Genomic DNA, 26,564 nt, shown 5'->3' on the forward strand with positions numbered 1-26,564 from the left:
ATCTTCCTGACCTCTCCGCCCCCACCCCAGTCTGACCTATCACCCTCACCTTGACCTCCCTCCACCTATCGCATTTCCGACACCCCTCCTCCAAGTCCCTCCTCCCTACCTTTTATCTTAGACTGCTGGACACACTTTCCTCATTCCTGAAGAAGGGCTTATGCCGATTCTCCTGCTCCTTGGATGCTGCCTGACCTGCTGCGCTTTTCCAGCAACACATTTTCAGCCCTGAGACCACACCTGGCGTATTGTGTGCAGTTCTGGTCTCCAAATTTGAGGAAAGACATTCTGGCTATTGAGGGAGTGCAGCGTAGGTTCATGAGGTCAATTCCTGGAATGGCGGGACTACCTTACCCTGGAAGATTGGAGCGACTGGGCTTGTATACCCTTGAGTTTAGAAGACAGAGAGGGGATCTGATTGAGACATAAGATTATTAAAGGATTGGACACTCTGGAGGCAGGAAACATGTTTCTGCTGATGGGTGAGTAACGAACCAGAGGACACAGTTTAAAAATATGGGGTAGACCATTTAGGACAGAGAGGAGGAGAAACTTCTTCACCCAGAGAGTGGTGGCTGTGTGTGGAATGCTCTGCCCCAGAGGGCAGTGGAGGCCCAGTCTCTGGATTCATTGAAGAAAGAGTTGGATAGAGCTCTCAAGGATAATGGAATCAAGCGTTATGGAGATAAGGCACGAACAGGATACTGATTAAGGATGATCAGCCATGATCATATTGAATGGTGGTGCAGGCTCGAAGGGCTGAATGGCCTACTCCTGTACCTATTGTCTATAAGAATCAAAGTTAATCCAACTGCACTCACTCAATAAGCTGCTCAAGCAACAATTGTTGACAATGTTCGATTTCTGTGTCAAACACAACAAAAGCACTGTACATCGAGCCCTGCCTAACAATGACTGGAAAATTGCCACAGTTATGTAGAATATGCCCATTCTACCTGCGGGAGATGCCACTGGAAGAAACATGAAAATTAAGATAAATCTAAAAATGTCAAAAATTCATTTTGTTTGGGAATAGGAGAGAGATTTAGAAATTAATTTTGAGGCCACTTTTAGATTGTGAAATGCAAAGGGACATTTTTTACAACTTACTAACAGACATTAGATGCGATGCAGCAAGTTGAAAAGACACAAGATGCTAGCTTGGCTTTAATCAATTCCTGATCTACATCTGCTCCAGAAAGTTCTAGGATAATCCCTTCTTCAACCCAAAATGTACCCAAAAACAATAAGGGATTTTGGTTAAAATTATTTAAAATGTGAATAATTACAGGGGAAAGGCTTAAAGTTTGGAACATCAAACCCTTCAGTTAGCTAGGTCAACTAATTCAATGGTGCTGGTAACATTAGGAATAGGCCTTTCCAGCTGTACTTGGTCAAAATATTTCATCTCATTAATGAGTCTTGTGCTGAACCCTTGTGTGTCTGGACCACTTTTCTGTTGTTTTTAATCTCTGAATGGATTAAAAAGGAGGGTAGGCAGAGAGTTTGGTGAGGCGATGGTGGTTTGATCACAGCAATGACTATGACAAATGAAAACATGACAGCTTTTTAAAAAGAAACTCATTAAAACTAACATTCAGTCTAAAAACAAAAATCAGTATTTATTCAACAGAAAGCTATTTCTAAATCAGGGAGGGAGAAGTTAGTCACTCAAAGAATAAAGCTAATTTTAAAAAAAACTGAATAAAGTTATTGCAAAATAAATATTAGTGACCATTTCAAAATGGTTATTCTTCCAGAATCTCAACTCAAGTTTACAACTGGGTAATGCATCTAAATGAATTCTTAGAGTGTTCATAATGCTGTACCCTTGAAATCTTTCCAAGTAGCATAACAGACATTCTGGCAAAGGAAGCGAGGAGATTAACATGATCTATGAGAGCTAACTTCTCTTGCCGAAGAGGTCGAATGTAATTTATATATATGAACATAAAGGTCTATATTTTATTAACATCGATGTCTCAAATCTTTAAGTAATCCAAGGTTGGTCAAACAGGGTCATCACAGTTCAGCTAAATGTACAGTACTTTAACTGGATGACAGACAGGGAGCTCTTCTGTAAATAATCTCTCCTTTTTCCTCTCTTTCCAAAGCTTCCAATAGCACGTTCGCTTTGCTGGTGTGAAAGAGTCAAACTTAAAAATCATATTACAGCACATTTACACAGCTCCACAATCAGCTGTTGCTTACTCACCCAGCTGAAGGCAAATTAAAATGTGTTTAGTAAAATAAGACAACTGCTCTTCAGAATTCCACTGCTATCCTCCTGAAGTCACCATAACCATCTGAAGTATAATAAGATACAAACTAGATACCTCATAATGCCAGGCAAGTTGGATCTCCTAATAATGGAGATGAAGATGAACTGCATTGTTGTAATCTTTTAAATAGGTGCAATGAGCTGCAAGTACCTGAGGGAATTATTATAAACTCTGGCGATGGAGATAACAGGAATTGATTTACATAGAAGACAGTACTAGAAATATAAACATTTAAGAGATTACAGTTTAAAATCAGTTACTTAAAGTGGCTGCATTTGCTTAAGAAGGAAAATTATCAAAACAGAAACTGCACAAGACCAATTCAGAACGAGGGAGACAATCTCCAGTGCTTCAACATTCATTGAATTATCTGTTGATAGTTATCATAGTCTTACCTAGTTATCATAGGATTACCTAGTCTCAAATGGTGTAATCCCATCACTTGTGTGAAAACGTTGCTTTTGCTCAGGTGACCAGATTTTGCACTGCAGTATGTTATAGTCCTCCCAACTGACCAAGTGCACTCTGTCTTGCAAGTAAAGTCCTGAGGTCTTATTACAAACAGAAATAGTATCTTTTAAACACAATGGACCTGTCGCATACATTAGAGTGGTACAACATTACAATCTACCAGATATATTCTGGAAACAAAAAAGGTATAATTTTCAAAATGACAAGTACATTTAAACAAAATAAAACCTTCGAAAATAGCTCAGGCAAGCCAACACAAAGGAATGCTTTCATTATATAAAAAAAACCCACCCATATGGTATTCACAGATGTACAATCATTAAGCAAAAGAAATTAGATGGGACAAAGGACACAGAATCAGAGTGTCCCTGATACAATCAGTTTCTGGTTAAGGTTTTCTTCTTTGGCAAATTGGAGTTGACCTCACCCAGGTTCCACAGTATTTAGTAGTTAAAATGTGTGCAATAATAGACGTTCCAACTAAACAGAAAGCTCACATCCCAGGTTACTGTTTAAGTTGGACGAATAAGGGCAAGCAAAAGTTAGGAGACCGGCCTACACACGGGAAATGCTTTCTTGCTGATTTAAGTGGGAAGGGGCCTCCTATTGTCTCATATTCTCAAGCAGCACCTTGGACTATAATATTGTTACTTCACAGTATCTTCCTGAAGATTTGTCCATTGTTCATTTCCGGTTAAGTCCTCAACTGGAGCACTCCCCACTAGTGTTAATGACAGGTAGAAGTTAAAGGTAAGCTACTGTTTGTAATTCCAATGGGATCAAACTGCATCAGCAGTTTATTACAAAACGCTCCCTGAGCAAACTCAAGTTTTTCTTAGAGAAAGATTTCATATGGTAATTAAAACAAGAGCATTGTTGCATTGCAGAATGTTGGTTTCCGTCTTAAAGGAAGCACTTCCCGGCTCAAAAGGAAATCTCCAGCCAGCTTCATGATAACGGGAAGACGACAAGGTTGTTGCTGGAGTAGCAAGTTGCCCTCGGTCTCTGACAAGCTACAATATAACTCGGACTTGATTTACTGAAACAGGAACAGGCATTGCTGGAACAGCTCAGCAGGCCTGGCAGGTACTGTGAAAAGAAATCAAGATTAACGTTTCAGGTTGAGTGACCCTTCCTCAGAAACTAGGAAACTAACTTCTGAGGAAGGGTCACTCAGCCCGCAACCTCAACTTTTGATTTCTCTCCACAGATGTTGCCTGTTGAGCTTCTCCAGCAATTTTGTTTTTTGTTTCTTATTTACAATAACCGCAGTTCGTTTGGTTTTTCTAGATTTACAGAACCCAGTTCCTCTCAACGATGTCACTGGGAAGAGTTGAAAATGAGCGGTCTAACTTCTCCCCATTCTCCTTGGAGAGAAAAGTAAATCTGACACATCAACACAGTCAAGCCATTCTCCAGATCACTGCTAGTTGCCTAGAGTAACAGACCAGGATTTACAGACAAGTTGAGATTCTCCCTCTAAGCCATAGTTGATGCATCGCTTAGAGATTTGGAGAGTTGGCAGGGAGAAAGTAATTTTAACAACACATCGAATCTGAAACAAAAGGCAAAAAAGTGAGTACGGGTGCAACCTTGCGTATTGTTGAGCCGATCTTCGGCTTTTGAAAATCTGAGATAACCTGTTCCACCTTTAAGTAGCAAAGCCGTTCACACCCGTTTCTCAGAGTAAACTGGAGAAAGGTGGGAGGGAGAGAATGTTGATGGGCTGGTAGATAGTCTGTGCATTACTACCTCATCATACGGTAAGTTAGGCAGCATTGAAGTTCGCAGCAGGTGGTTATACATTTGCTGGGAATGGGAAGCCAGGAGTTGTCGGTGTTGCACAGAACCAGGAACCATAGCAGGTGAAATAGGATGGCCAGGAGTTAATACTGGCACAATAACCGGGTCAGACTTTCGTGTCTTTGCAGAATTTTTATTCAAGTCAACCAGCTGAAAACGTGCTCCAAATTTCTCAGCCATGTGATGGAGTTCTGGATGGTAGCCTCCAAGTAGATAGGGGCTCGTTGGTGTTCCCTTCTTATTGTCTGCTTGACTCAATGAGGAGGGGGCCTGATGACGGGACAGATTGGATTCGTGGTCCCCTTTAGGTTTTTCTTCTGGTTGAGCTTTGTCTACACGAGAGGCGACTAATTCATCATCAGAAGGCTCTTCACCTTCTTTTCTGGATTCCTCTGGACAACGTGCAAGCTGGCTTTGTTTGGCCGATACCATGTTGCTATTTGATGAAAATGGCCTATTGGGGCCATTTGGGAGCTCCTCCTTACAGTTCTTTATCCCATCCTTGATCAAGGTTCTTCCAAGTGGAGTCGGAGGCCCGTTTTGTGCTTGAGACCTTTGGCTGTTGGCTGCTGTAGCTATTGTTTCAGAAACAGCAGGGGGTGAGGAAGATAACTGGGAGAGATTTGTACTTGCTGCCTCAGCACTCAATTTAGTTTTCCTGTCTTGAGGGGTCTCAGAATTGGTCGAAGTGCATTCTGGCCTCTGGACTTTAGGATATTTTGGGAGGCTTAAATCTGTAGGGAAATCCTCTGACACAACTCGAGAACTGAGGCTCAGTGGTGACTGACTCAGTGACTCAACACCAGAGCTATGATCTGAATGAACAAATTCTCTTCTCTGCTCACTCATCCTTGTGCAATAAGAATCCAGTCTCCGTTTCTTAGCCAGTCGTTCACTGTTGTTACGGTTTTCCCTGTTCTCACAATGATTTTGTAAGGATCGAGGGAGCAGATAATGAGGGACACTCTTGCGTGATAAACAGACGGGTGCATGCATTAGATCTGTGGCTCTCTTTCCTGAAGAATTCTTATTGGACTTGCTGAGATTTAATGGAGAGGACTGTTCACTATATTGCATTGAAGTCTCCATCTGTAGTGGTGATTGTTTATTGGATAAATTTTGAGGTAACATTTCAGATAGTTGTCCTTTACGATCATTCACATAGTTACTATCCACGCATTTGCTGAAATTCAACCCCTCCTCGGCCAGGCGACTTTGTGAATCTCCACTGTCATTATTCACATGTAGCCCCTCAAATGTTCTTGGTCTTGGGTTTGCTTTACGTTCTTCCCTGGAATCTGCAACATGTTTGGTAGAATGGGAGTTACTTAACAGGGATACAGGAGACCTGCTCCCTTTCACTACTCGAATTCCATTCATTTGTCCAATGCAAGTTTTCTTTGGTTGTGAAACACATTTAGAGTCTTCCCGATTAAGCCAAGTAATGTTCTGCGTTTCACTTTCTCCCAAGGTTTTGATGTACATTTTGCTATCTGGTTTGATGCTTTTTGATTGGTCCACCTTGAGTGTCCTGGGAAAAGCTGGCCTGGATTCACCTTTCGATGTGGTCAAGCCCAACCTGCTTTTAAGAACATCGAGAGGCGACACACCTTCAGGTAATTGGAAGTTCAGTATTCCAGAGTGAAGGTGTTGGAACATTCCAGATGGAAAGATGGACTTAGTTCCTTCGGTGGCAATGTGCCGACTTTCTTTAACACTGGAGCCACTGGACAAGTCCTGAGGTTGCAACTGGATGTTTCCCACACTTGGGCACTCGCTATTTTTCTGTCTTTTCAATTGTTGTTCATGTGTTCGGTGCACTTCAGACTCAGACTTCTCACCTTTTTCTAAATCAGAGAGGGGGAAGACCTTGTTTCTGGAATACTCCCCTGTAATGGATGCCCCGTCATCTTGGTTTTTACGTTCTGGAGTTGGTATCTGCTTGTCTTGACTGTTACCCAGAGTACCTGAGTGCTGAGCAGGGACAGTCCTTTGGCTTTTGGCCTGGCACCTTCCAGCACTTGCTAGATTACCCTGAAAAGGGAAAAGAAAATGGTTAATTTTTGCCTCACTTCTACCCCAGACAGTAATCCACAGGCAACTCTTTTGGCCTCCATCATCTGATTGCCCAGAGTGTTATTAGCCTGTCCCACTCTGGGCTCATTACAATGCAATCCAATCCTGTTCAAGTTCATTTTCACAACTGCGTGCTTTCCAGCTTACAGATAATATTAACCAGATAACAGCTGAAAGTGTGTTGCTGGAAAAGCGCAGCAGGTCAGGCAGCATCCAGGGAACAGGAGAATCGACGTTTCGGGCATAAGCCCTGAAGAAGGGCTTATGCCCGAAACGTCGATTCTCCTGTTCCCTGGATGCTGCCTGACCTGCTGCGCTTTTCCAGCAACACATTTTCAGCTCTGATCTCCAGCATCTGCAGACCTCACTTTCTCCTTAACCAGATAACAGTCCAATGGAGACAGGGAGGGTATTTTTAGACCCACCGTCACTATTGACCACATGACAGTTACCAACACAGCAATGTGTGAATTAAACTTGGGACCAATATTCCATATAAGGTGCCGGATGCACAATGGCTTCAGGAGAAAAACAGACCATGCGCTACAAACAGCCCCTTTAAAGATGTGCGACAATTTTAAAGAAACTGCACAGCAAAAGGGAACTTTGTTGGAGGCATTCCTGTTTGAGAGAGCTCAGTACTGCACAGCACATGGTGCACCAACCTACTCAATCAACACAATCACCTGCCAGCACAGGAGGACAGGGACTAGAATTCTGTAACACTTAGAAAAACAGGACCTGAAATGTTGACTCCAATTTCTCTCCACAGAAGCTGCCAGACCTGCTGAGGTTATTTCCACCAATGTCTCTCGTTTGATTTTCAGCATCTGCAGTTCTTTCTGTTTTTGCTTTAAAGTTACAAATTCGGTTATCCAAATTTAAAAATACCCAACACACACCTATTTCTTATATTATAGAGATGTACAGCACGGAAACAGACCCTTCGGTCCAACTCACCCATGCCAACCAGATATCCTAACCTAATCTAGTCCCATTTGCCAGCACTTGGCCCATAAAACCTTCCTATTCATAGACCCATCCAGATGCCTTTTAAATGTTGCAATTGTACCAGCCTCCAACACTTCCTCTGGCAGCTCATTCCATACACGCACCACTGTCTGCGTGAAAAAGTTGCCCCTTAGGTCTCCTTTATATCTTTCCCCTCTCACCCTAAACCTGTGCCCTCTAGTTCTGGACTCACTGACCCCAGGGAAATGACGTTGTCTATTCATGTCCCTCATGATTTTATAAACCTCTATAAAGGTCACCCCTCAGCTTCCAACGCTCCAGGGAAAACAGTCCTAGCCTATTCAGCCTGTCTTGTTAGCTCAAATCCTCCAACCCTGGTAACATCCTTGTAAATCTTTTTTGAACCCTTTCAAGTTTCACAACATCCTACCAATGGGCAGAAGACCAGATTGCACACAATATTCCAAAAGTGCCCAACCAGCGTCCTGTACAGTCACAACATGACCTCCCGAATCCTGTACTCAATACTCTGACCAAGAAAGGAAAGCATACCAAATGCCCATCCTATCTACCTGCAACTCCACTTTCAAGGAACTATGAACCAGCACTCCAAGGTCTCCACTTCAGAATTTTGTACAATACTTTCACTCATGACAGACTACTTGGTCTGTAATGCGTGGTCTATCTCTGCTGCCCTTCTAGAACAAAGAAACAAAATTAGCTATCCTCCAGTCTTCTGGTACCTCGTATATGGTCAGTGTAATATTAAATATATCCACTAGAGCACCAGCAGCTTCCCTGCCCCCTACAGAAGCCTGAAGATTATGCAAATGAATGCCCACTAAACCATCTAATACCTCATTAATCTTCATATATTCTGGAACCTCACTATTCTAACTGAATTCCTTGGCTATAATGTTTTCCTCCTGTGAATACAGATTAGTATTCATTTAAGACTTCACCTATATCCACTGACTCCATGAAAAGATTGCTCCTTTGGCCATGCCCTCTAGTTCTGGATTCCCCGACCCCCGGGAAAAGACTTTGCCTATTTATCCTATCCATGCCGCCTCATGATTTTATAAACCTCTATAAGATCACCCCTCAGCCTCCGACGCTCCAGGGAAAACAGCCCCAGCCTGTTCAGCCTCTCCCTGTAACTCAAATCCTCCAACCCTGGCAACATCCTTGCAAATCTTTCCTGAACCCTTTCAAGTTTCACAACATCCTTCCGATAGGAAGGAAGCCAGAATTGCACGCAATATTCCAACAGTGGCCTAACCAATGTCCTGTACAGCCGCAACATGACCTTCCAAATCCTGTACTCCATTCTCTGACCAATAAAGGAAAGCATACCAAATGCCTTCTTCACTATCCTATCTACCTGCGACTCCACTTTCAAGGAGCTATGAACCTGCACTCCAAGGTCTCTTTGTTCAGCAACACTCCCTAGGACCTTACCATTAAGTGTATAAGTCCTGCTAAGATTTGCTTTCCCAAAATGCAGGACCTCTCATTTATCTGAATTAAACTCCATCTGCCACTTCTCAGCCCATTGGCCCATCTGGTCAAGATCCCATTGTAATCCGAGGTAACCCTCTTCGCTGTCCACTACACCTCCAATTTTGGTATCATCTGCAAACTTACTAACTGTACCTCTTACACTCACATCCACATCATTTATATAGATGAAGAAAAGTAGAGGACCCAGCACCGATCCTTGTGGCACTCCATTGGTTACAGGCCTCCAGTCTAAAAAACAACCCTCCACCACCACCCTCTGTCTTCTACCTTTGAGCCAGTTCTGTATCCAAATGGCTAGTTCTCCCTGTATTCCAGGAGATTTAACCTTGCTCACCAGTCTCCCATGGGGAACCTTATCAAACGCCTTACTGAAGTCCATATAGATCACATCTACTGCTCTGCCCTCATCAATCTTCTCTGTTACTTCTTCAAAAAACTCAATCAAGTTTGTGAGACATGATTTCCCACCCACAAAGCCATGTTGACTATCCCAAATCAGTCCTTGCCTTTCAAAATACATGTACATCCTGTCCCTCAGGATTCCCTCCAACAGCTTGCCTACCACCAACGTCAGACTCACCGGTCTATAGTTCCCTGGCTTGTCCTTACCACCCTTCTTAAACAGTGGCACCACATTTGCCAACCTCCAGTCTTCCGGCATCTCACCTGCGACTATCGATGATACAAATAACTCAGCATGGGGCCCAGCAATCACTTCTCTAGCTTCCCACAGAATTCTAGGGTACACCTGGGGATTTATCCACCTTTACGCGTTTCAAGACCTCCAGCACTTCCTCCTCTGTAATATGGACATATTTCCCTACAGTCTCTCTCTTCCATATCCTTTTCCACAGTAAATACTGATGCAAAATACTCGTTTAGTGTCTCCCCCATTTTCTGCCACTCCACACAAAGGCTGCCTTGCTGATCTTTGAGGGGCACTATTCTCTCTAGTTACTCTTTTGTCCTTAATGTATTTGTAAAAACACTTTGGATTCTCCTTAACCCTATTTGCCAAAGCTATCTCATGTTCCAAAATTAGCCTTCCTCCAATTTAGAACTTCAACTTTTAGATTTGGTCTATCCTTTTCCATCACTACTTAAAATCTAATAGAATTATGGTCACTGGCCCCAAAGTGCTCCCCCACTGACACCTCAGTCACCTGCCCTGCCTTATTTCCCCACAGTAGGTCAAGTTTTGCACCTTCTCTAGTAGGTACATCCACATTCTGAACCAGAAAAATTTCCTGTAAACACTTAAATTCCTCTCCATCTAACCCTTAACACTATGGCAGTCCCAGTTTATATTTGGATAGTTAAAATCCCCTACCATAACCACCCGTTATTCTTACAGATAACGGAAATCTCCTTACAAGTTTGTTTCTCAATTTTCCTCTGAAATACAATCCCAATAAAGGTGATCATCCCTTTATTTCTCAGTTCCACTCAGATAACATCCCTGGATGTATTTCCAGGAATATCCTCCCCAAGTGCGACAGTGATACTATTCCTTACCAAAATGATTACTCCCCCTCCTCTCCTGCCTCCCCTTCTATCCTTCCTGTCACACTTGTCTATGAAGTCCCATCCCTCCCAACCACGTGCCTACATTGTTAACATTCCTGGAACCACAAACACAATGCTTTCTAGGAAGGAGAGAGAAAAAAAAACTCTTCAGGTTCAAAGTCAGCTCTGCAGTTTGGACAGATTCCTAGGCCCTGAGCTTTCCCACAAGGATCACCAACCTGACTGCCAAACATTCAATCACATAGGGAAAAAAAAATGTTGCATGAATGCAGCACTGGGTCAGTCTCAAGTGCTGCTGTTTCAGCTTGGGAACTTTGCAAACAAACCACAGATGACACATAGAACTCCAGACCTTAGCAATAAATACTGGGGGTACAGAGATTAAATGTCCCATTTTCCTCTTCAGTAATTTTTCAACCAGGTCAGCAGATGGACAATTAAAGAAAAGCACAACCCCAGCCAAGAGGCACAAAAAAGGTATGGCAATAATCAGCTAGCTACTTCACTTGAGACTGAAGCAGGTCCATTGAGAATGTTTAGGAATAGGTTAGACTGATTAGACTGATGGATGAAGGACAGAGAGAACTAACAAGGTACAAAGGACAAGTCTGTAGTGATAGGTCTGTTGCTCACACGGAGGATATGCATTCTGATTTATCATTTCTACAAAGGTTTGCATCCCTGCACAAAATGGTAAAGCAGTACTGCTACTGAACTAGCAGTGTACCCTCCCTTCCATCACTTGCTAGTTTAGGAGACTCTAGGGGATAAGTAAATTTGTTTATTGCAACGTTTCAATTTAACATGACACCACAAGGGTTTCTCTAAAGTCAGCTTGAAATCCAAATACATTTATGACACTATCACCACTTTCTGCTCAGTGAATAGCTGGCTCATGGCAAAAACAGCATATAAAATGCTTTCAGGTCTTTTTCTTTCATAAAAATAACTAGGCTGCAATTTATCAGTGTCAGTTACAACCCAGCACAATTGCTGGCAAACAGTGCAATTCAATTTTTTGATACTGAAGCTTCTGCTTGTTCCAAAGGACTTTGCCAAGGATCCAAGCTGCATGCTATAGGAATATTGCCAAGCAGAGACTACAGAGTGAAAGCAAGAAAGTCCTACTGATCTTGAGGACAGAACATTGTACAATGAGCCCAAATGTAAATTAGTACCCATTGGAACGAGGGGAAATCGCACCTCTTTCTCAGACATTCGAGTGGATTCTGGAATCTTTTTCACTTTTAAGCTCGGCTCCCCGTTTTTCGTTTTGACATCTTTCTCAGAGTCATCCGATGTGCTTGTAGTGTGTTTGCGTGGCTTGGCTGGTGGCAGTGGTTTGTGCTCCTCCCCTTTGAGGTAGCGTTCATACGGTAGGATCAGCCTGCAGAGAGACAGCAGCGGAATCACCCAGGCGTTCCAACATCATTTTCACACCTTTCATAAACAGTGAGGTAAGGAGCAGGTGTAGGCGATTCGGCCCCTCAAGTCTGCTCTACTATTCAACACAGATCAGACCATAATCTCAATCCAACCCACCGGCGAATCAGACAGATTCTTAAGGAAATGGTTGTAAGGCTATTACCCTCTACCTTAAAAATATTCAAGAAACTGACAAGAGTCAGAGAGATGGACAGCATGGAAACAGACTTTCGGTCCAATTTGGACATTCTACATAAATCTTGCCCCATTTGCCAGCACTTGGCCCATATCCCTCTTAAACCCTTTCTATTCATATACCCATCCAGATGCCTTTTAAATGCTGCAATTGTACCAGCCTCCATCATGTCCTCGGTCAGCTCATTCCATACACGCACCACGCTCTGCATGAAAAAGTTGCCCCTTAGGTTTCTTTTATATCTTTCCCCGCTCACATTAAACCTATGTCCTCTTTTTGGATTCTGCTACCCCTGGGAAAAGACCTTGTCTATTTACCCTATCCATGCCCCTCATGATTTTATAAATCTCAATAAGGTCACCCCTCAGCCTACAACGCGCCAGGGAAAACAGCCCCAGCCTGTTCAGCCTCTCCTTTTTGCTCAAACCCTCCAATCCTGGCAACATCCTTGTAAATCTTTTCTGAACCAGCTTAAGTTTTGCAACACATTTATTTTACTTACAAAGTTCTCCTGTCTATACCTGTGACCTCATCACTGAATACGGACTAATTCAGAGCGACCCAAGGTTCAAGAGATATGAATAAATGGCGAAGAGGCAAAAGCCTTTAATGTACTTAAACAATGTCAGACGTGCAGTGGGTGGAACATTTTCATTTTCTACATAAGCTAACCCCTGCCTGTGGACAGCCTTAAACTATGTATGATGCATAGATATAGGTGTAAGTGTCTTAGCAAGACTGTAGGGTTTGAGTATCTTGCAGGAATGCAGCGTAGACAGTTATTTTTGGGTGGTGGAGGGGCGAGGTTGGATACTAAAGTCAAATTAGTTAACACCAAGTTTGTGAGAAGCCACATCCAACTGTACCATATATGTTTTCATGGCTGCAACACAATCTCGGGTTAAAGACTTAAAAAAGGTGATGAAATTTACTAAAGAATCAACTATACTTCAAATTTAAAACAGAATTCATGCAAACATCAGAGCCCAAAAGTTGATTTCTAGTCATCTTCCAACTGATACACTCAGGTGGTGTCTGCACATTAAAGCACAAAGACTGGTCTAGTTCAGCTGGGCAGAGTTACCTTCAAAAGCAAATTTTTTCTCACACTCTCTGGCCTGCAAAATGCTGGAATGTGTTTACGGTGTACAGGAAAGACTCCCTTCTCTATTAGCCCCTTTTGTTAATAAAAGCTGCCAGCAGACAAGCCAAGCAAAGACACTGCATATTCCTCTCTCCCCCTCCTTTACAAACAGCTCCAACTCCTTTCTTACATTCCACTGAGGCTCTTTATTCAGAGAGATCAGAACTTATACATGAAACGGTTATACACTTGCTGGAAATCAATAATGATATCAGAACAATAGTTTTATTGGAATAAAGGTCTGGAAACCAGTTCATCAGGATCTGCTTCTACATACCTGAAAGTTCAAAATGATTAATACTTCATGTCTCTAAATATAGAATCTCAAAAGTCAAAACAGAAACTGGTCACCCATTCTCTGCAAACCAGTGAAACTTGCTCATATTCAGCTGCTCACTCTTTCAGTTCTCCAACATCCCCATCTCATGTTATTAATTAACTGCCTTTTAATTTTTTTTTCACGTCGGAGCTCTGCATTACTGCTCTCCACTCTGATTTAAAAGACTTTGGGTCAAGATTTACTGCAGAGACTTCAGACAATAACCTATCCCAGCACATTTGGGTGGTTGTGAGGTGAGTGTGGGAGTGCTGCCTTGTTTGGTGTAAACTTTCAGCCAATGTCACATCTGCCCTCCCAGGTGACGCCATTATTCCCTGTTGGTGGGACTTTCCTCTGCCGAAAGTTGCTGCCACATTTCTTACATTACAACTGTCACTCCATGTCAAACTCCCCGATTTGCTGTGAAAGACTTTAAGGAATGTATTGAAGTCCTGCTAGTTTGACTTCTTCCTGACTGGTATGTGGCAGAAAATCTGCGACGACGTTCCTCTTAGCCTACACTATATTAGTCATACAAATGCCACTGATGTTATCAGATAAAGTGTAATAACTACTGAACTTAAGCAATAAAACACAAAGCAAAACATTTCTAGGTATCATTTGAGGAAAAAGGATTACGATTTATACAGGGTCTTTTATATCCTTGGGGGATTCAAAAATACTTTGTAATTACAGTAAACATTATTAACCAGTACCTATGGAATCAGGAATGTGCTGATTGATTAATTATTCAGAATAATCAAGGTCGTCCACAAAGAATGTAAACACACACATAATAAGTAATAGAAACAGAATGTAGGGGGTACACCCCATCACTGTCAGACTTTAGTTACAGCACAAATTACAGATAATAGTGCAACTTTGCCTTAAATAAAACTTACCAACAGAACCTTCTCACTCACACCCTCAGCTGACTAATTAGACATCACGGTATTTGAGGAGAAATTGACTCAAAATATGAATTGACTGTTGATATTGTGTGGGGCCGTTCAATTGAACCAAAATATTTCCATTGAGGTAAATAAATTTCAAAAACTATAATAATTGGATAGAATAAATACAGTAACCTTCACAATATTTGAGGTAAATAATTTTTGCCAGTTTATCAGGAACATCAATTGATAAGATGCTGGTTAAAACGGTTTGCTGTACGTGCTTTTGAAACATTACCATTGCTGTGAATCAGGCAGATGCAGCAAGGTCCCACATTGGCATGGAGACCAATCTATTTTAATAAAGTTAGTTGCAGCATAAATACTGCTCAAAATAATTGCAGAACTGCACTTCTTTTCAATTTGTGCTGTAGTATCCTCCAGCCTCATCTGAGAAGATTTGTAGGGCACTGATTTAACAACTTCTATGAAAGGCATAATCCTCAGGCCTGTAAAAGCTCTCGGAGTCAGCCTGTAAGTGATTAATCTCTAGAGAAGGCAATGAACTTCTGATTCAGAGATGAACACATTACCAATCGGTCAAAACTTACACTTGGTTCACCTCTTACTTTTAAGAGGATTAATATTTTGCTGTTAATAAGTAAACTACAAAGCCAGTTGGTGTTATTTCAGCAAGATGAAGACATTTAAATACAAACCGCATCATCATGTTCTACCTTACATCTTACCAAATACTACTCAATATAAGAATGCATTGTGTCTCTTTAAATTATCTGATTATCATTCTATTTGAATAAATTTCAGTACGAATCACAATATGCTAGGAACGAGAGAGTGTATCGCTGTTCAATTCACTTAGTGTCCAGATGTGGACTGCCTTTGAACCCGCAGGAATAAAGTCATCTTTGAGCACACTCCATACCATTACTGCCCCTATGAATAGGTTGGCCACATTTCACTTGGGCTGAACTTAAAAGTTTCCTGACACACTGCTCTAGGAATTGAATTGTGCCCATTTCCAGAGGTAAACATTGTAAGATATTGTAAGATGAAAATCAGGGAACCTGGGTGTCTGTCCATCCAAGTGAAGATGGTCCAAATTGTATGGTTACAAGACAGTCGCTGATTACCTCTTTCATGCACCCTGAGCCACCTCATCACGCTCAGGTACAAACAGACGCCCTGGTAATAGTTTGGTCTATTGCCTGACAAAGATGGATTCAAGCACAGCTGGAGTTTTAACAGTGAAGGTGGGCAGTGAGATGCAATGTACTCTACCTCTCGTAATGTCTCCTGGTACAGGTGGCAGCACTAGTACTCCCTGGGTTACCACCCAGCTCATCATAGATATGCTTCCACAACCGGCGGGCAGTCACCTGCAACAAGAAATCAGAATCCTTTAACAAAAGGCCATTGTCAGCTTAAAATTTAAAACTGCACAATCAATGACTTTCAAAAGAAGGTAAAAACTTCTCAAAATATTGACCATGTTTCAAAGCAAGAATTAGCTACAACAGCCTGTGGTTCAGCATTACCCTATCAGGAGCACCGTCTTCTGTTTTGATGTAATAACAGTGCTGAGCTTCTTAAAAACAGAGTAGGTAATTACCCTAAACCCAGTTAGAAAGTTGCCCAGTGAAGGAAGGAAATAAATTCACCAAATACCACAGCTGTGGTAAATACACTACACTGAAGCAGGTCAGAGTATGGGAAGGTGCCTTATACTTCACATGCTGCTGAAACAAAAATCGCACACAGAACACCGGAATACTCCGCAAAGTGATGGGAGAAAGGAATGAGAATGGCGAAACAGTGCTCATGGTGATTGCATACTTGACATCATTGTGGTCATTATAGACGTCATAGTCATAGAAAAGGGCTTTCAAGATACATCCTGGGGAATGATGCATCTGAGAAAAATGCCAACTTAACCGAGGTGGCAAACTGGAATGATAGATAGGTAGATAGATTCCCCAAGGTGAATGGAAATTTCTGAATTTTATAATTTCTTCATTACATTTGAGTCAGTGAGTTCCAAGAAGTACTTTATGTTAAAAGCAGCTAAAAAAGACATGTTTTAACAGCTCTGCAAAAATAAGAGGAAGTACACTTACTGCTTCATATCCTCCAAGCCGTTGTGTAACAGTGAACATTATGAATAGATCAACTGATAAACAAAGAGAAAAGCATGTCACTGTGGGTAAGCAGTGGATTTTCAAAAATAACTTAATCTGAACACCCCCATTCACTGACTAAATTTAGAATATAGCTCTTACAGCACGCACACTTTCAATTCAAACACAGCGTGAAAAATGCTTTTAAAAGTCAAGGCTCCTTTGGCCAGGAGAAAACAAGAGCTGTATTCCTGATGAAGGGCTTTTGCCCGAAACTTCGATTTTACTGCTCCTCGGATGCTGCCTGACCTGCTGTGCTCTTCCAGCACCACTAATCCAGAAAGCAAGAGCAACTGACTCAGTCCAACATTATTTAAACTGAACAGAAAACCCAATGATCAAAGAGGAAAATGTCCTGATAGACACTACAACATTAATTATTACGTTAAAAGAACTAAAAGGAGCACACAAGGTTATACAAATGATAGTAATCACAAAAGGACAACAGTAATCCATTTGCTTTTTGGAAATTTCATACAAGCAAGCTTACCCTTTAAACCCCAAAAATCTCATGTCAAATTGAGAGTCATAACACCTTCAAACTAAGATTAATACTGAAACAGAACAGGTTGGATTCAGGTTAGATGTGTTTACACTTTAACAGACCGAATAGAAAAACTGCAAAGCTGAAATGGTCTGGGTTAATGACAAAATGGAGCACAGATGAGATATAACACCTGGTCAAGTGTCAGTAACAAAAGTTTGCTACGAGTACTTAAAACAATAAAAACGTGTCAAGCAGTTTATTTAGTAAAAAAGTGACAAAGGTAACAAATGATCTGAAATTCCCTGATTAAGTAGGAGGGGGACAGGTTGTCTTCCACAACACTCACTTGTTCAGAAGAGCTAATTTTGTTTCGACGTAAGACGGAAGAATGCATCTCTGAATTTTAAAGTTAAATGTGACTGGATAATGACAACAACATACCAAAGTAACTCTGAAACATTGCTAGCTGTCCAGAAAAAGGCTAAAACACCCATCAGTCACCTGGTTCTACAGGCAGCACATCCTTATTGGTTGAAGACCAAATGGTTGCATTGTCTTACAATAGGTTTAACCAGTTTAACCACTTGGTGCACTTCAGAAAATCCTGCTGTTTTATTCCAACTCATCTCGCTCCATTTGCAAAGCTGGGATGCGTGCTGATTTAAAAGATACCAGTTATAGGATTTCTTTACACCTTTGTCCCAGCATGCATTGCATACAGTTTGCCTTAATATGGTACGTTTTAATCTGCAATTTGAGAGGGAGAAGGGAGAATCGGAAGTGTCAGTATTGCAGTTGAACAAAGGGAACTATGGAGCTCCAAGGGAGGAGCTGGCCAAAGTTCAAGGGTTCAATATCCTAGCAGGGACGGCAGGGGAACAACAGCAGGTATTTCTGGAAATAATGCAGAAGGTGCAAGATCGGTTCATTCCAAAGGGGAAGATAGATCCCACGGCAGGGTCAGCCATGGCTGACGAGGGAAGTTAAGGACTGTATAAAGATAAAAGAGAAGAAGTATACCATAGCAAAGATGAGGGGGAAGCTGGAGGACCGAGAAACTTTTAAAGAGCAACAGAGGATAACGAAAAGGCAATACATAGAAAAAATGAGGTACGAAGGCAAACTAGCCAAAAATATAAAAGGAGATTAATAAAAACTTTTTAGGTATGTGGAAAGAGAAAAAGATGGTTAAGACTAAAATTGGGCCCTTGAAGACAAACGGGTGAATTTATTATGGGGTACAAGAAAATGGCAGAAGAGTTGAATAGGTATTTTGGATCTGTCTTCACTGGGGAAGACACAGCAATCTCCCAGATGTAATAGTGGCTGAAGGATAGAGGGTAATGGATGAACTGAAAGGAATTTATATTAAGCAGGAAATGGTGTTGGAGAGACTGTTAGGTCTGAAGACTGATAAGTCCCCAGGATCTGATGGTCTGCATCCTAGAGTACTAAAGGAGGTGGCTTTAGAAATCGTGGAGACATTGGTAATCATGTTCCATAGATTCAGATCAGTTCCTGAAAATTGGAGGGTGGCTAATGTTGCCCCACGTTTCAAGAAAGGAGCGAGAGAGAAAACAGGGAAGTATAGACCAGTTAAGCCTGACGTCAGTGGTGGGAAAGATGCTGGAGTCAATTATAAAAGATGAAGTTACAACTCATTTGGATAGCAGTAACAGGATAGTTAGCAGAGACAGCATGGATTTACGAAGGGGAAATCGGGCTTGACTAATCTTCTGGAATGCTTTGAGGATGTAACTATGAAGATAGACAAGGGAAAGCCAGTGGATATAGTGTACCTGGACTTCCAGAAAGCCTTTGATAAAGGCCCACATAGGAGATTAGTGAGCAAACTTAGGGCACATGGTATTGGGGACAAAATACTGACTTGGATTGAAAATTGGTTGGCTGACAGGAAGCAGAGAATAGCGGTAAACTGGTCCCTGTTGGAATGGTAGCCAGTGACCAGTGGGGTACCACAAGGTTCGGTGCTGGGACTGCAGCTGCTTACAATATACATTAATGATATTGAAGAAAGTATTAAAAGTAATATTAGCAAATTTGCTGATGACACTAAGCTGGGTGGCAAGGTGAAATGTGAGGACAATGTTAGGAGAATACAGTGTGACTTGGACAGGCTTGGTGAGTGGACTGATGCATGGCAGATGCAGTTTAATGTGGATAAATGTATGGTTATTCACTTTGGTGGCAAGAACAGGAAGGCAGATTACTACCTAAATGGAGTCAAGTTAGGTAAAGGGGCAGTACAGAGAGATCTGGGTGTTCTTGTACAGTCAATGAAGGCAAGCATGCAGGTACAGCAGACAGTGAAGAAGGCTAATAGCATGCTGGCCTTCATAACAAGAGAAATCAAGCATAGAAGCAAAGAGGTTCTTCTGCAGCTGTACAGGGCCCTGGTGAGACTGCACCTGGAATATTGTGTGCAGTTTTGGTCTCCAAATTGGAGGAAGGACATATTGACTATTGAGGGAGTGCAGCGTAGATTCATGAGGTCTACTCCCGGAATGACGGGACTATCAGATGTTGAAAGATTAGAGCGACTGGGGTTGTATACCCTTGAGTTTAGAAAGATGAGAGGGGATCTGATTGAGACGTAGAAGATTATTAATGGATTGGACACTCTGGAGGCAGGAAACATGTTTCCGCTGATGGGTGAGTCCCGAACCAGAGGACACAGTTTAAAAATACGGGGTAGGCCATTTAGGACAGAGCCGAGGAGAAACTTCTTCACCCAGAGAGTGGTGGGTGTGTGGAATGTACTGCCCCAAAAGGATACATTCACGAAAGAGAAGGATAAAGCTATTAAAGATAGTGGAATCAAGGGTTATGGGGATAAGGCAGGAACAGGATACTGATTGAGGATGATCAGCCATGATTATAATGAATGGTGGTGCAGGCTCGAAGAGCCGAATGGCCTACTCCTGCACCTACTGTCTATTGCCATAAATTCAGGAGTGAATCATTCCACACCTGAGAGTTAGTTCAATTTTGTTATTCAGGTCATTCAATCTGAACACGGCCAAGGGGGAGCTTTGTTCCATGTTCCTTGATAGATTTCTCTCAAAATTTTACTGACCTCAGTTTTACAAAAAAAAAATCAGTTGACCCAGTATTCATATTCTTGTCAGGAGGAGAATCTATGGGAAAATTACAGGCCTAATGCGGTCACTGAATGGTTTAATTTTAACTGTAAGATTAAGAAATAGTTTCTCTGTAGCTGCCCTGGAATCCAAGAATGAATTAAAACATAATGCTAACCAAACATGTTATCTCTACAGAAAAGGTAATCAACCTAAATCATTATCTCTGCTTTGGTCTCCAAAGGAGATGCCTGATTTACTGAGTATTACTAATTATTTTTACTTCAGTCATCCAGTATCTGGGAGCCCCCGGTAGCTCAGTTGGTAGAGCGTCAGATGTTTTTATTTATAGATATTTTTATTGAAGATTTAACATATCTTTACAAGTTTACAAATAAAATAACCCAAGTATAAACATTGATATACAATTAAATCTTAAATAAATAACCAAAATTTATCAAACAGAAAAAGAGATACCGAGAGAAAAAACAAAACTCAACTAACTACTAATCTAACCTACAGCTAACCAGAGTGTATAATTAAGTCTCTTACATTATTCAGAGAAGAAGAAAAACCGACCGATAACACAGAAATTGGGTAGTGAGATACATGCTCGGAATGTGTTGACATCAGATCGTAACAAAACCCATATTTGTGCGGGATTCCTCTCCCAAGGGGCCCCGGACCAGCCAGGTTTGCCATCTCAATTAAATAAAAGCCCTTGTTAGGATGGCCGAAATATCTGTATTTATATAATTCAAGAAGGGCTGCCATATTTTATGGAATAATTCGGTCTTTTGGTGCACCATATTTGTAAGGAAGTCAAGGGGAATACATTCCATGATTATTCTGAGCCAATTCAAAAGTCCAGGGGGGCCCTCAGCCACCCAGTTTACCAAAATATTTTTCTTTGCACAGAAAGAGAGAATAGAAAATAATCTCTTTCTGTGCATATCCAGGGAGGGTAAGTTCCAAAAGCCCAAAAGGATAGATACAGAGCCCACTCTCCCGATACTTCATGTAATAAATTACAAATAGTGCTGATGGAAGATACCCCCATTGGCCATAACACTCTACGTTCTCTATCTGATTACGTAGCCTTCTTCTGTATGTAATCTCGAATTTGGAAGTATCGAAAGAGGTCTCCATTAGGTAATCCGAATTTCTGATGCAGCTGTTCAAAAGACATCAGGACCCCCTCCTCAAACAGATCCACTAAACAGGAGATACCCCTAGATCTCCAAGAGTTTGAAAGTGGCATCTATAGCCCCGGTTGAAATCCCCATGCTCCCACTATCGGAGCATAGGGGATGTTTTATGAGTTGCCCTCATTTTAGAATATAAAACATAGAATAGTACAGCACAGAATAGGCCCTTCAGCCCATGATGCTGTGCCGACCATTAATCCTCATGTATGCACCCTCAAATTTGTGACCATATGCATGTCCAGCAGTCTCTTAAATGTCCCCAATGACCTTGCTTCCACAACTGCTGCTGGCAACGCATTCCATGCTCTCACAACTCTGTGTAAAGAACCCACCTCTGACATCCCCTCTATACTTTCCTCCAACCAGCTTAAAACTATGACCCCTCGTGTTAGCCATTTTGCCGCATTATATTCCAAGCTTTAATTGTGTTTAGTATTATAGGGTTTTTATATTGATCAGTGATGATTTTCCTCTTGTCTAAAAACAAGAGGTTAATAAGTGGGCATTTTACTTGAGAAGCCTCGATGCCCAGCCAGATTGATTGGGTCTTGTCTGACCCGCAATCAGCTATGTAATTTAATAGGGAACTTAACTGATATTGCCTAAAATCTGGGAAATCCAATCCTCCCCTTGCCTGTGGAAGATGTAGCTTCTTCAGCTTAATGAGGGGCCGTCTATGATTCCAGATAAAGGAACCAACCAGCCATATAATTTACGTAGAGCCATCCTCGGCAGCATCACCGGAAGCATTCTCATAGGGTTTGGAGACGGGGCAGGACATTAATTTTAATTAGTGCTATTCTACCCAGCCAGGAAATTGGAAGGTCTCCCCATCGCTGGAGGTCCTGCCTTATGCTTTCCAGTAAATGCACAAAGTTATCCTTGTATAACTGACCAAATACTGGGGTAATAAAGATGCCTAAATATAAGAAACCCTCCAGAGACCACCGAAACGGAAAGTGGGATCTGTCCACTAAGTGTGATATACTAGCAAGGCCATCCATTGGCATAGCCTCCGATTTTGAGAAATTAATTTTATAGCCTGAGAATGCACTAAATGTATTAATAACTTGGATTAAGCAAGGCACAGACATCAGGGGATTACTGAGGAATAGTAGAACATCATCTGCATAAAGGGTAATTTTATGTTTACCTTTATATTATATTAGAATCAGCCCGTATAGCTTCTGCAAGTGGTTCAATTATTAGCGTAAATAGCAATGGAGAGAGAGGACATCCCTGACGGCAGCCCCTATCCACACTGAAGCTATCCGAGCCTAATCCATTGGTAATCACAACTGCCTTGGGATCACTATACAGTGTTGAGACACATTTGGTAAACACCTTTCCAACACCAAACCTTTCCAATGTGTAAAACAGATATGACCATTCAACCCTGTCGAATGCCTTTTCCGCGTCTAATGAGACTATTACTCCTGGTATCTTTCCCAGATGGCAGGTTTGAATCACATTCAAAACCCTTCTGACATTATTGGATGATCTACGGCCCTTAATAAACCACGTCTGATCCACCTTTATGATATGTGGCAATACCCTCTCTGGCCTCAATGCGAACGTTTTAGAAAGGATTTTAAAAATCTACATTTAGCAAGGGTATTGGCCTGTATGACGCGCAATCTTCTGGGTCCTTTCCTTTTTTGAGGATAAGAGAGATATTTGCCTCTTTCAGCGAAGGTGGGAGACAGCCCTGACTGTATGAATAGTTATACATGTCCATAAGTGGACCAGCCAATATTCCTGTAAATTCTTTATAGAATTCAGCTTGAAAGCCATCTGGGCCAGGTGCCTTACCGCTCTGAAGTTGCCTAATTGCGTCAAGTATTTCTTGACTCGTTAAGGGAACATTCAAGACCGATACCTGTTCTGGAGTTAGGCCCGGAAAGGTCAGGTTTTTAAAAAATGATTGCATCCTCCTAGTCCTGTCTTCACAATCCTGCGATTTATACAAATCAGAATAAAATTTTGTAAAGATTGGGTTAATCCTTTAATGATCATGAGTCAGACTACCCGCACTTTCCTTGATAGACGTGATAGTGAGGGGCCCTTTTTCCCTTTGCAAGAAATGTTAAGTATCTACCAGGTTTATCGCCAAATTCATATAACCTTTGTTTTGCAAATAATATTTCCCTCTTAGCCGTTTGGGTAGGCGTGGTGTTTAAAGCTGTCCTAAGGGCCGTAATCCTTTGTAATTTGATAATAGAAGGTCTGTCAGCGTATGCTGTTTCAGCTGCTTTTAAGTGAGCTTCGAGCAGACGCTGTTGTTCTCCCTTTAATTTCTTCTGGGTCGCTGAGTAGGAGATGATCAAACCTCGCGCGTAAGCTTTGATGGTCTCCCACATCATTGATGGGTTGCTAGCCGTACCTAAATTAATTTCTAAAAAAGTTTTAAATTCTTGAGAGAAGTACTTTACAAATTTACTATCTTTCATCAGGAAGGGGTCCATACGGCAATGCCAAGGGGATGTCCCATTGTTCCTCGCCTTGGATTTCCATATATACAGCAGCGTGATCAGAAATTGCTATACTGCCTATTTTACAGGATGATATGGAATTTTAAAAAAAATCGAGGGGGCAAAAAACATATCAATTCTAGTATGGCATTTATGTGGATTGGAGTAAAAAGAAAAATCTCTGCCCTGTGGATGAAGACATCTCCATACATCTACTAATCCTAATTCTTTGTTCAGATCCATCAATTGTCTAGATCTGGGAGATACTCCTGCAGTACTCTTGGGAATCCTATCTATTTCCTGATCCATAATACAATTAAAGTCTCCCCCTATAATTGTATGACGAGCATAGAGAGCCATCAATTTTGAGAAGGCTTCTGTTTTAAATTTAAAAGGATGTGCCAGGATGCAATACAAACTTAAGATCCCATATTCCTCTCCATTTATAAGGGCTTTAATTAGAACATATCGTCCAGATTCGTCTTTTATCTGATTTAGGATTTTGAAAGGGAAATTCTTCTGAAGAATAACAACTCCCCTGCTTTTTGAGCTGAGGGAAGAAAAGAAGGCCTGATCAAATCCACCCTGTTGTAATTTCAAGTGTTCTTTATCCAGTAAATGTGTCTCCTGTAGGAGAGCTATATCAACCCTTTCTTGAGGTTTGATAATATTTTCTTCCTTTTGATTGGTGAATTACTCCCCTTGACATTCCAGGTGCACCATTTAACCGACTGATTAACCATAATCGTCCGGGCAAGTCAGAGATCCCTCGGGAGGGGAAACTCTATCTCGACATCCCGAGAATAGCGCATATAAAATTCACAAAAATAAAAGCTCTTTAATACACTCGCATCAATATAATAAATAAAACTATTTCTAAATTTAAAAAAATATAAAACGTATTTAAATGGAGATTCTCCCCCTTGTTCCCAGGGGGCATCACTTCCTTTCCAAAAGTCCATCATATCCTCTCCCAATCAGTGCCCCACCATTGACCCAGGCACCCCACGATAGGATGAAGAAAATTCAAATATACTACAGAGCTAGAGTTAACAGTGAGCACCCTACCCCCCCACCCACACCAACACCTGGCTATATTTGGTAATGTTAATACCATGTATAAACATATATAACTACAAAATTACAGCCTCAACAAGTAATAATTAAATATAGTAATACAAAATAACAGGGGAAAACAACCCTGTTCCTAAAGACAGATATAAAAAAGGATAAAGGTAACCACCTCCCCCCACCTACATTAAAAAAACGGTGGAGAAATTACCTAAGTAGAGAACAAATAAATAAACCCCTCTCCACACCCCCCGAAGATAATATTAAACAGTAAGGTAGAGAAAGGGATTAATATAAAAAAGGGGTGTAAACCAGAGTGGGGGGGAAGAGCAAAACAACATCAATTAACTCTTACAATTTATCTAAGAGTGTCCAAAAATTCCTTAGCCTTTTCCAGCGATCCGAAGTTATATACGGATCCTTCATGGTTAAAGCGTAGCGCCGCTGGGTAGCGCAAGGAGTACTGAATATTTAAGTCCCTTAAACACTTCTTCGCTTTGTCAAACGCCTTCCTCTTTTGGACCAGAGCTGGGGAAAAGTCCTGGAATAACATAATCTTGGATTCTTTATAGATCATGGTTTGGAGATCTTTCCCAAGATTTCTGGACGCTTCTAGGAGTATCTGCCTCTCCTTGTAGCTCTGCAGCCGGAACAGGACCGGGCGTGGGCGCTGGTTCGAGCCGGGCCTGCGTATTGCGACCCGGTAGGCCCATTCTACCCTTACCTGGCCTGATCCAGCCTCCAGATTTAAAAGCTGTGGCAGCCACTTCTCGAGAAACACTAAGCTGGCCTTCCTCTTCCCGTTCGGGAAGGCCCAGCAAACGAATATTTTTGACGACCCCGATTCTCGAGGTAGTCAATGTGATTCTCTAAGGTCCGGACTCGCTATTGGAGAGTCCGGACCCGATCCACGGCCGATTCTGCTATGATCTCGGAGGTCGTGGCCTTTAGCTCTGTCCCTCTGACTCGGCGCTCGATTTCCTTGATGTCTCGGTCGTGCTTTTGTAGCGCAGCAGAGAGTGAATTCCATCTGCTCCGGGTTTCTTCGATGAAAGTGTCGATCTTCGCATCGAGTTTGGAGATTATTTCCACGAGGCTCTCCACCGTCGGTAAGTCCCCCGGGGCGGCTGCGGATGCCTCTGCTGCAGCTAGGGAGGGTGGGGAAGGGGCTCCTGCCTGCTGAGAACTGCGGGCTCCCTTCCCTTTAGTCATTTTAACTGGAGATTAAATTGTTTAAATTCAGTACTGAGCAACTAATTACATTAAGTAAAAACTATTATAAACGATTTGGTGAGTGTGGTGGAGGCGGGTGGCCCACTTTGCCCAAGTCTTGGGAGGAGCACTATAGACTCAGACTTGTTGGGTCGCCGCCATCTTGGATCCTCGAGCATCAGATGTT

General features: G+C 41.8%; 1 protein-coding gene across 2 annotated transcripts in view; it reads right to left on the reverse strand.

The window, feature by feature from the left end:
* Positions 1-3,938: 3,938 nt before the first annotated feature.
* The window catches only part of LOC122556824 (AT-rich interactive domain-containing protein 5B-like), a 95,253-nt gene continuing 72,627 nt past the window's right edge, over positions 3,939-26,564 (reverse strand). For both annotated transcript variants that reach the window (XM_043704035.1, XM_043704037.1), the window contains exons 9-12: positions 16,768-16,820; positions 15,932-16,029; positions 11,859-12,042; positions 3,939-6,590 (exon numbers count right to left, since the gene is read on the reverse strand). In XM_043704035.1, coding sequence (XP_043559970.1) covers positions 4,422-6,590; positions 11,859-12,042; positions 15,932-16,029; positions 16,768-16,820 — 2,504 coding nt within the window. In that variant the 3' untranslated portion in view covers positions 3,939-4,421. The remainder of the gene's footprint in view (positions 6,591-11,858; positions 12,043-15,931; positions 16,030-16,767; positions 16,821-26,564) is intronic.

This window comes from Chiloscyllium plagiosum, chromosome 14 (assembly GCF_004010195.1).
Source record: "Chiloscyllium plagiosum isolate BGI_BamShark_2017 chromosome 14, ASM401019v2, whole genome shotgun sequence".
Taxonomy (NCBI): Eukaryota; Metazoa; Chordata; class Chondrichthyes; order Orectolobiformes; family Hemiscylliidae; genus Chiloscyllium; species Chiloscyllium plagiosum.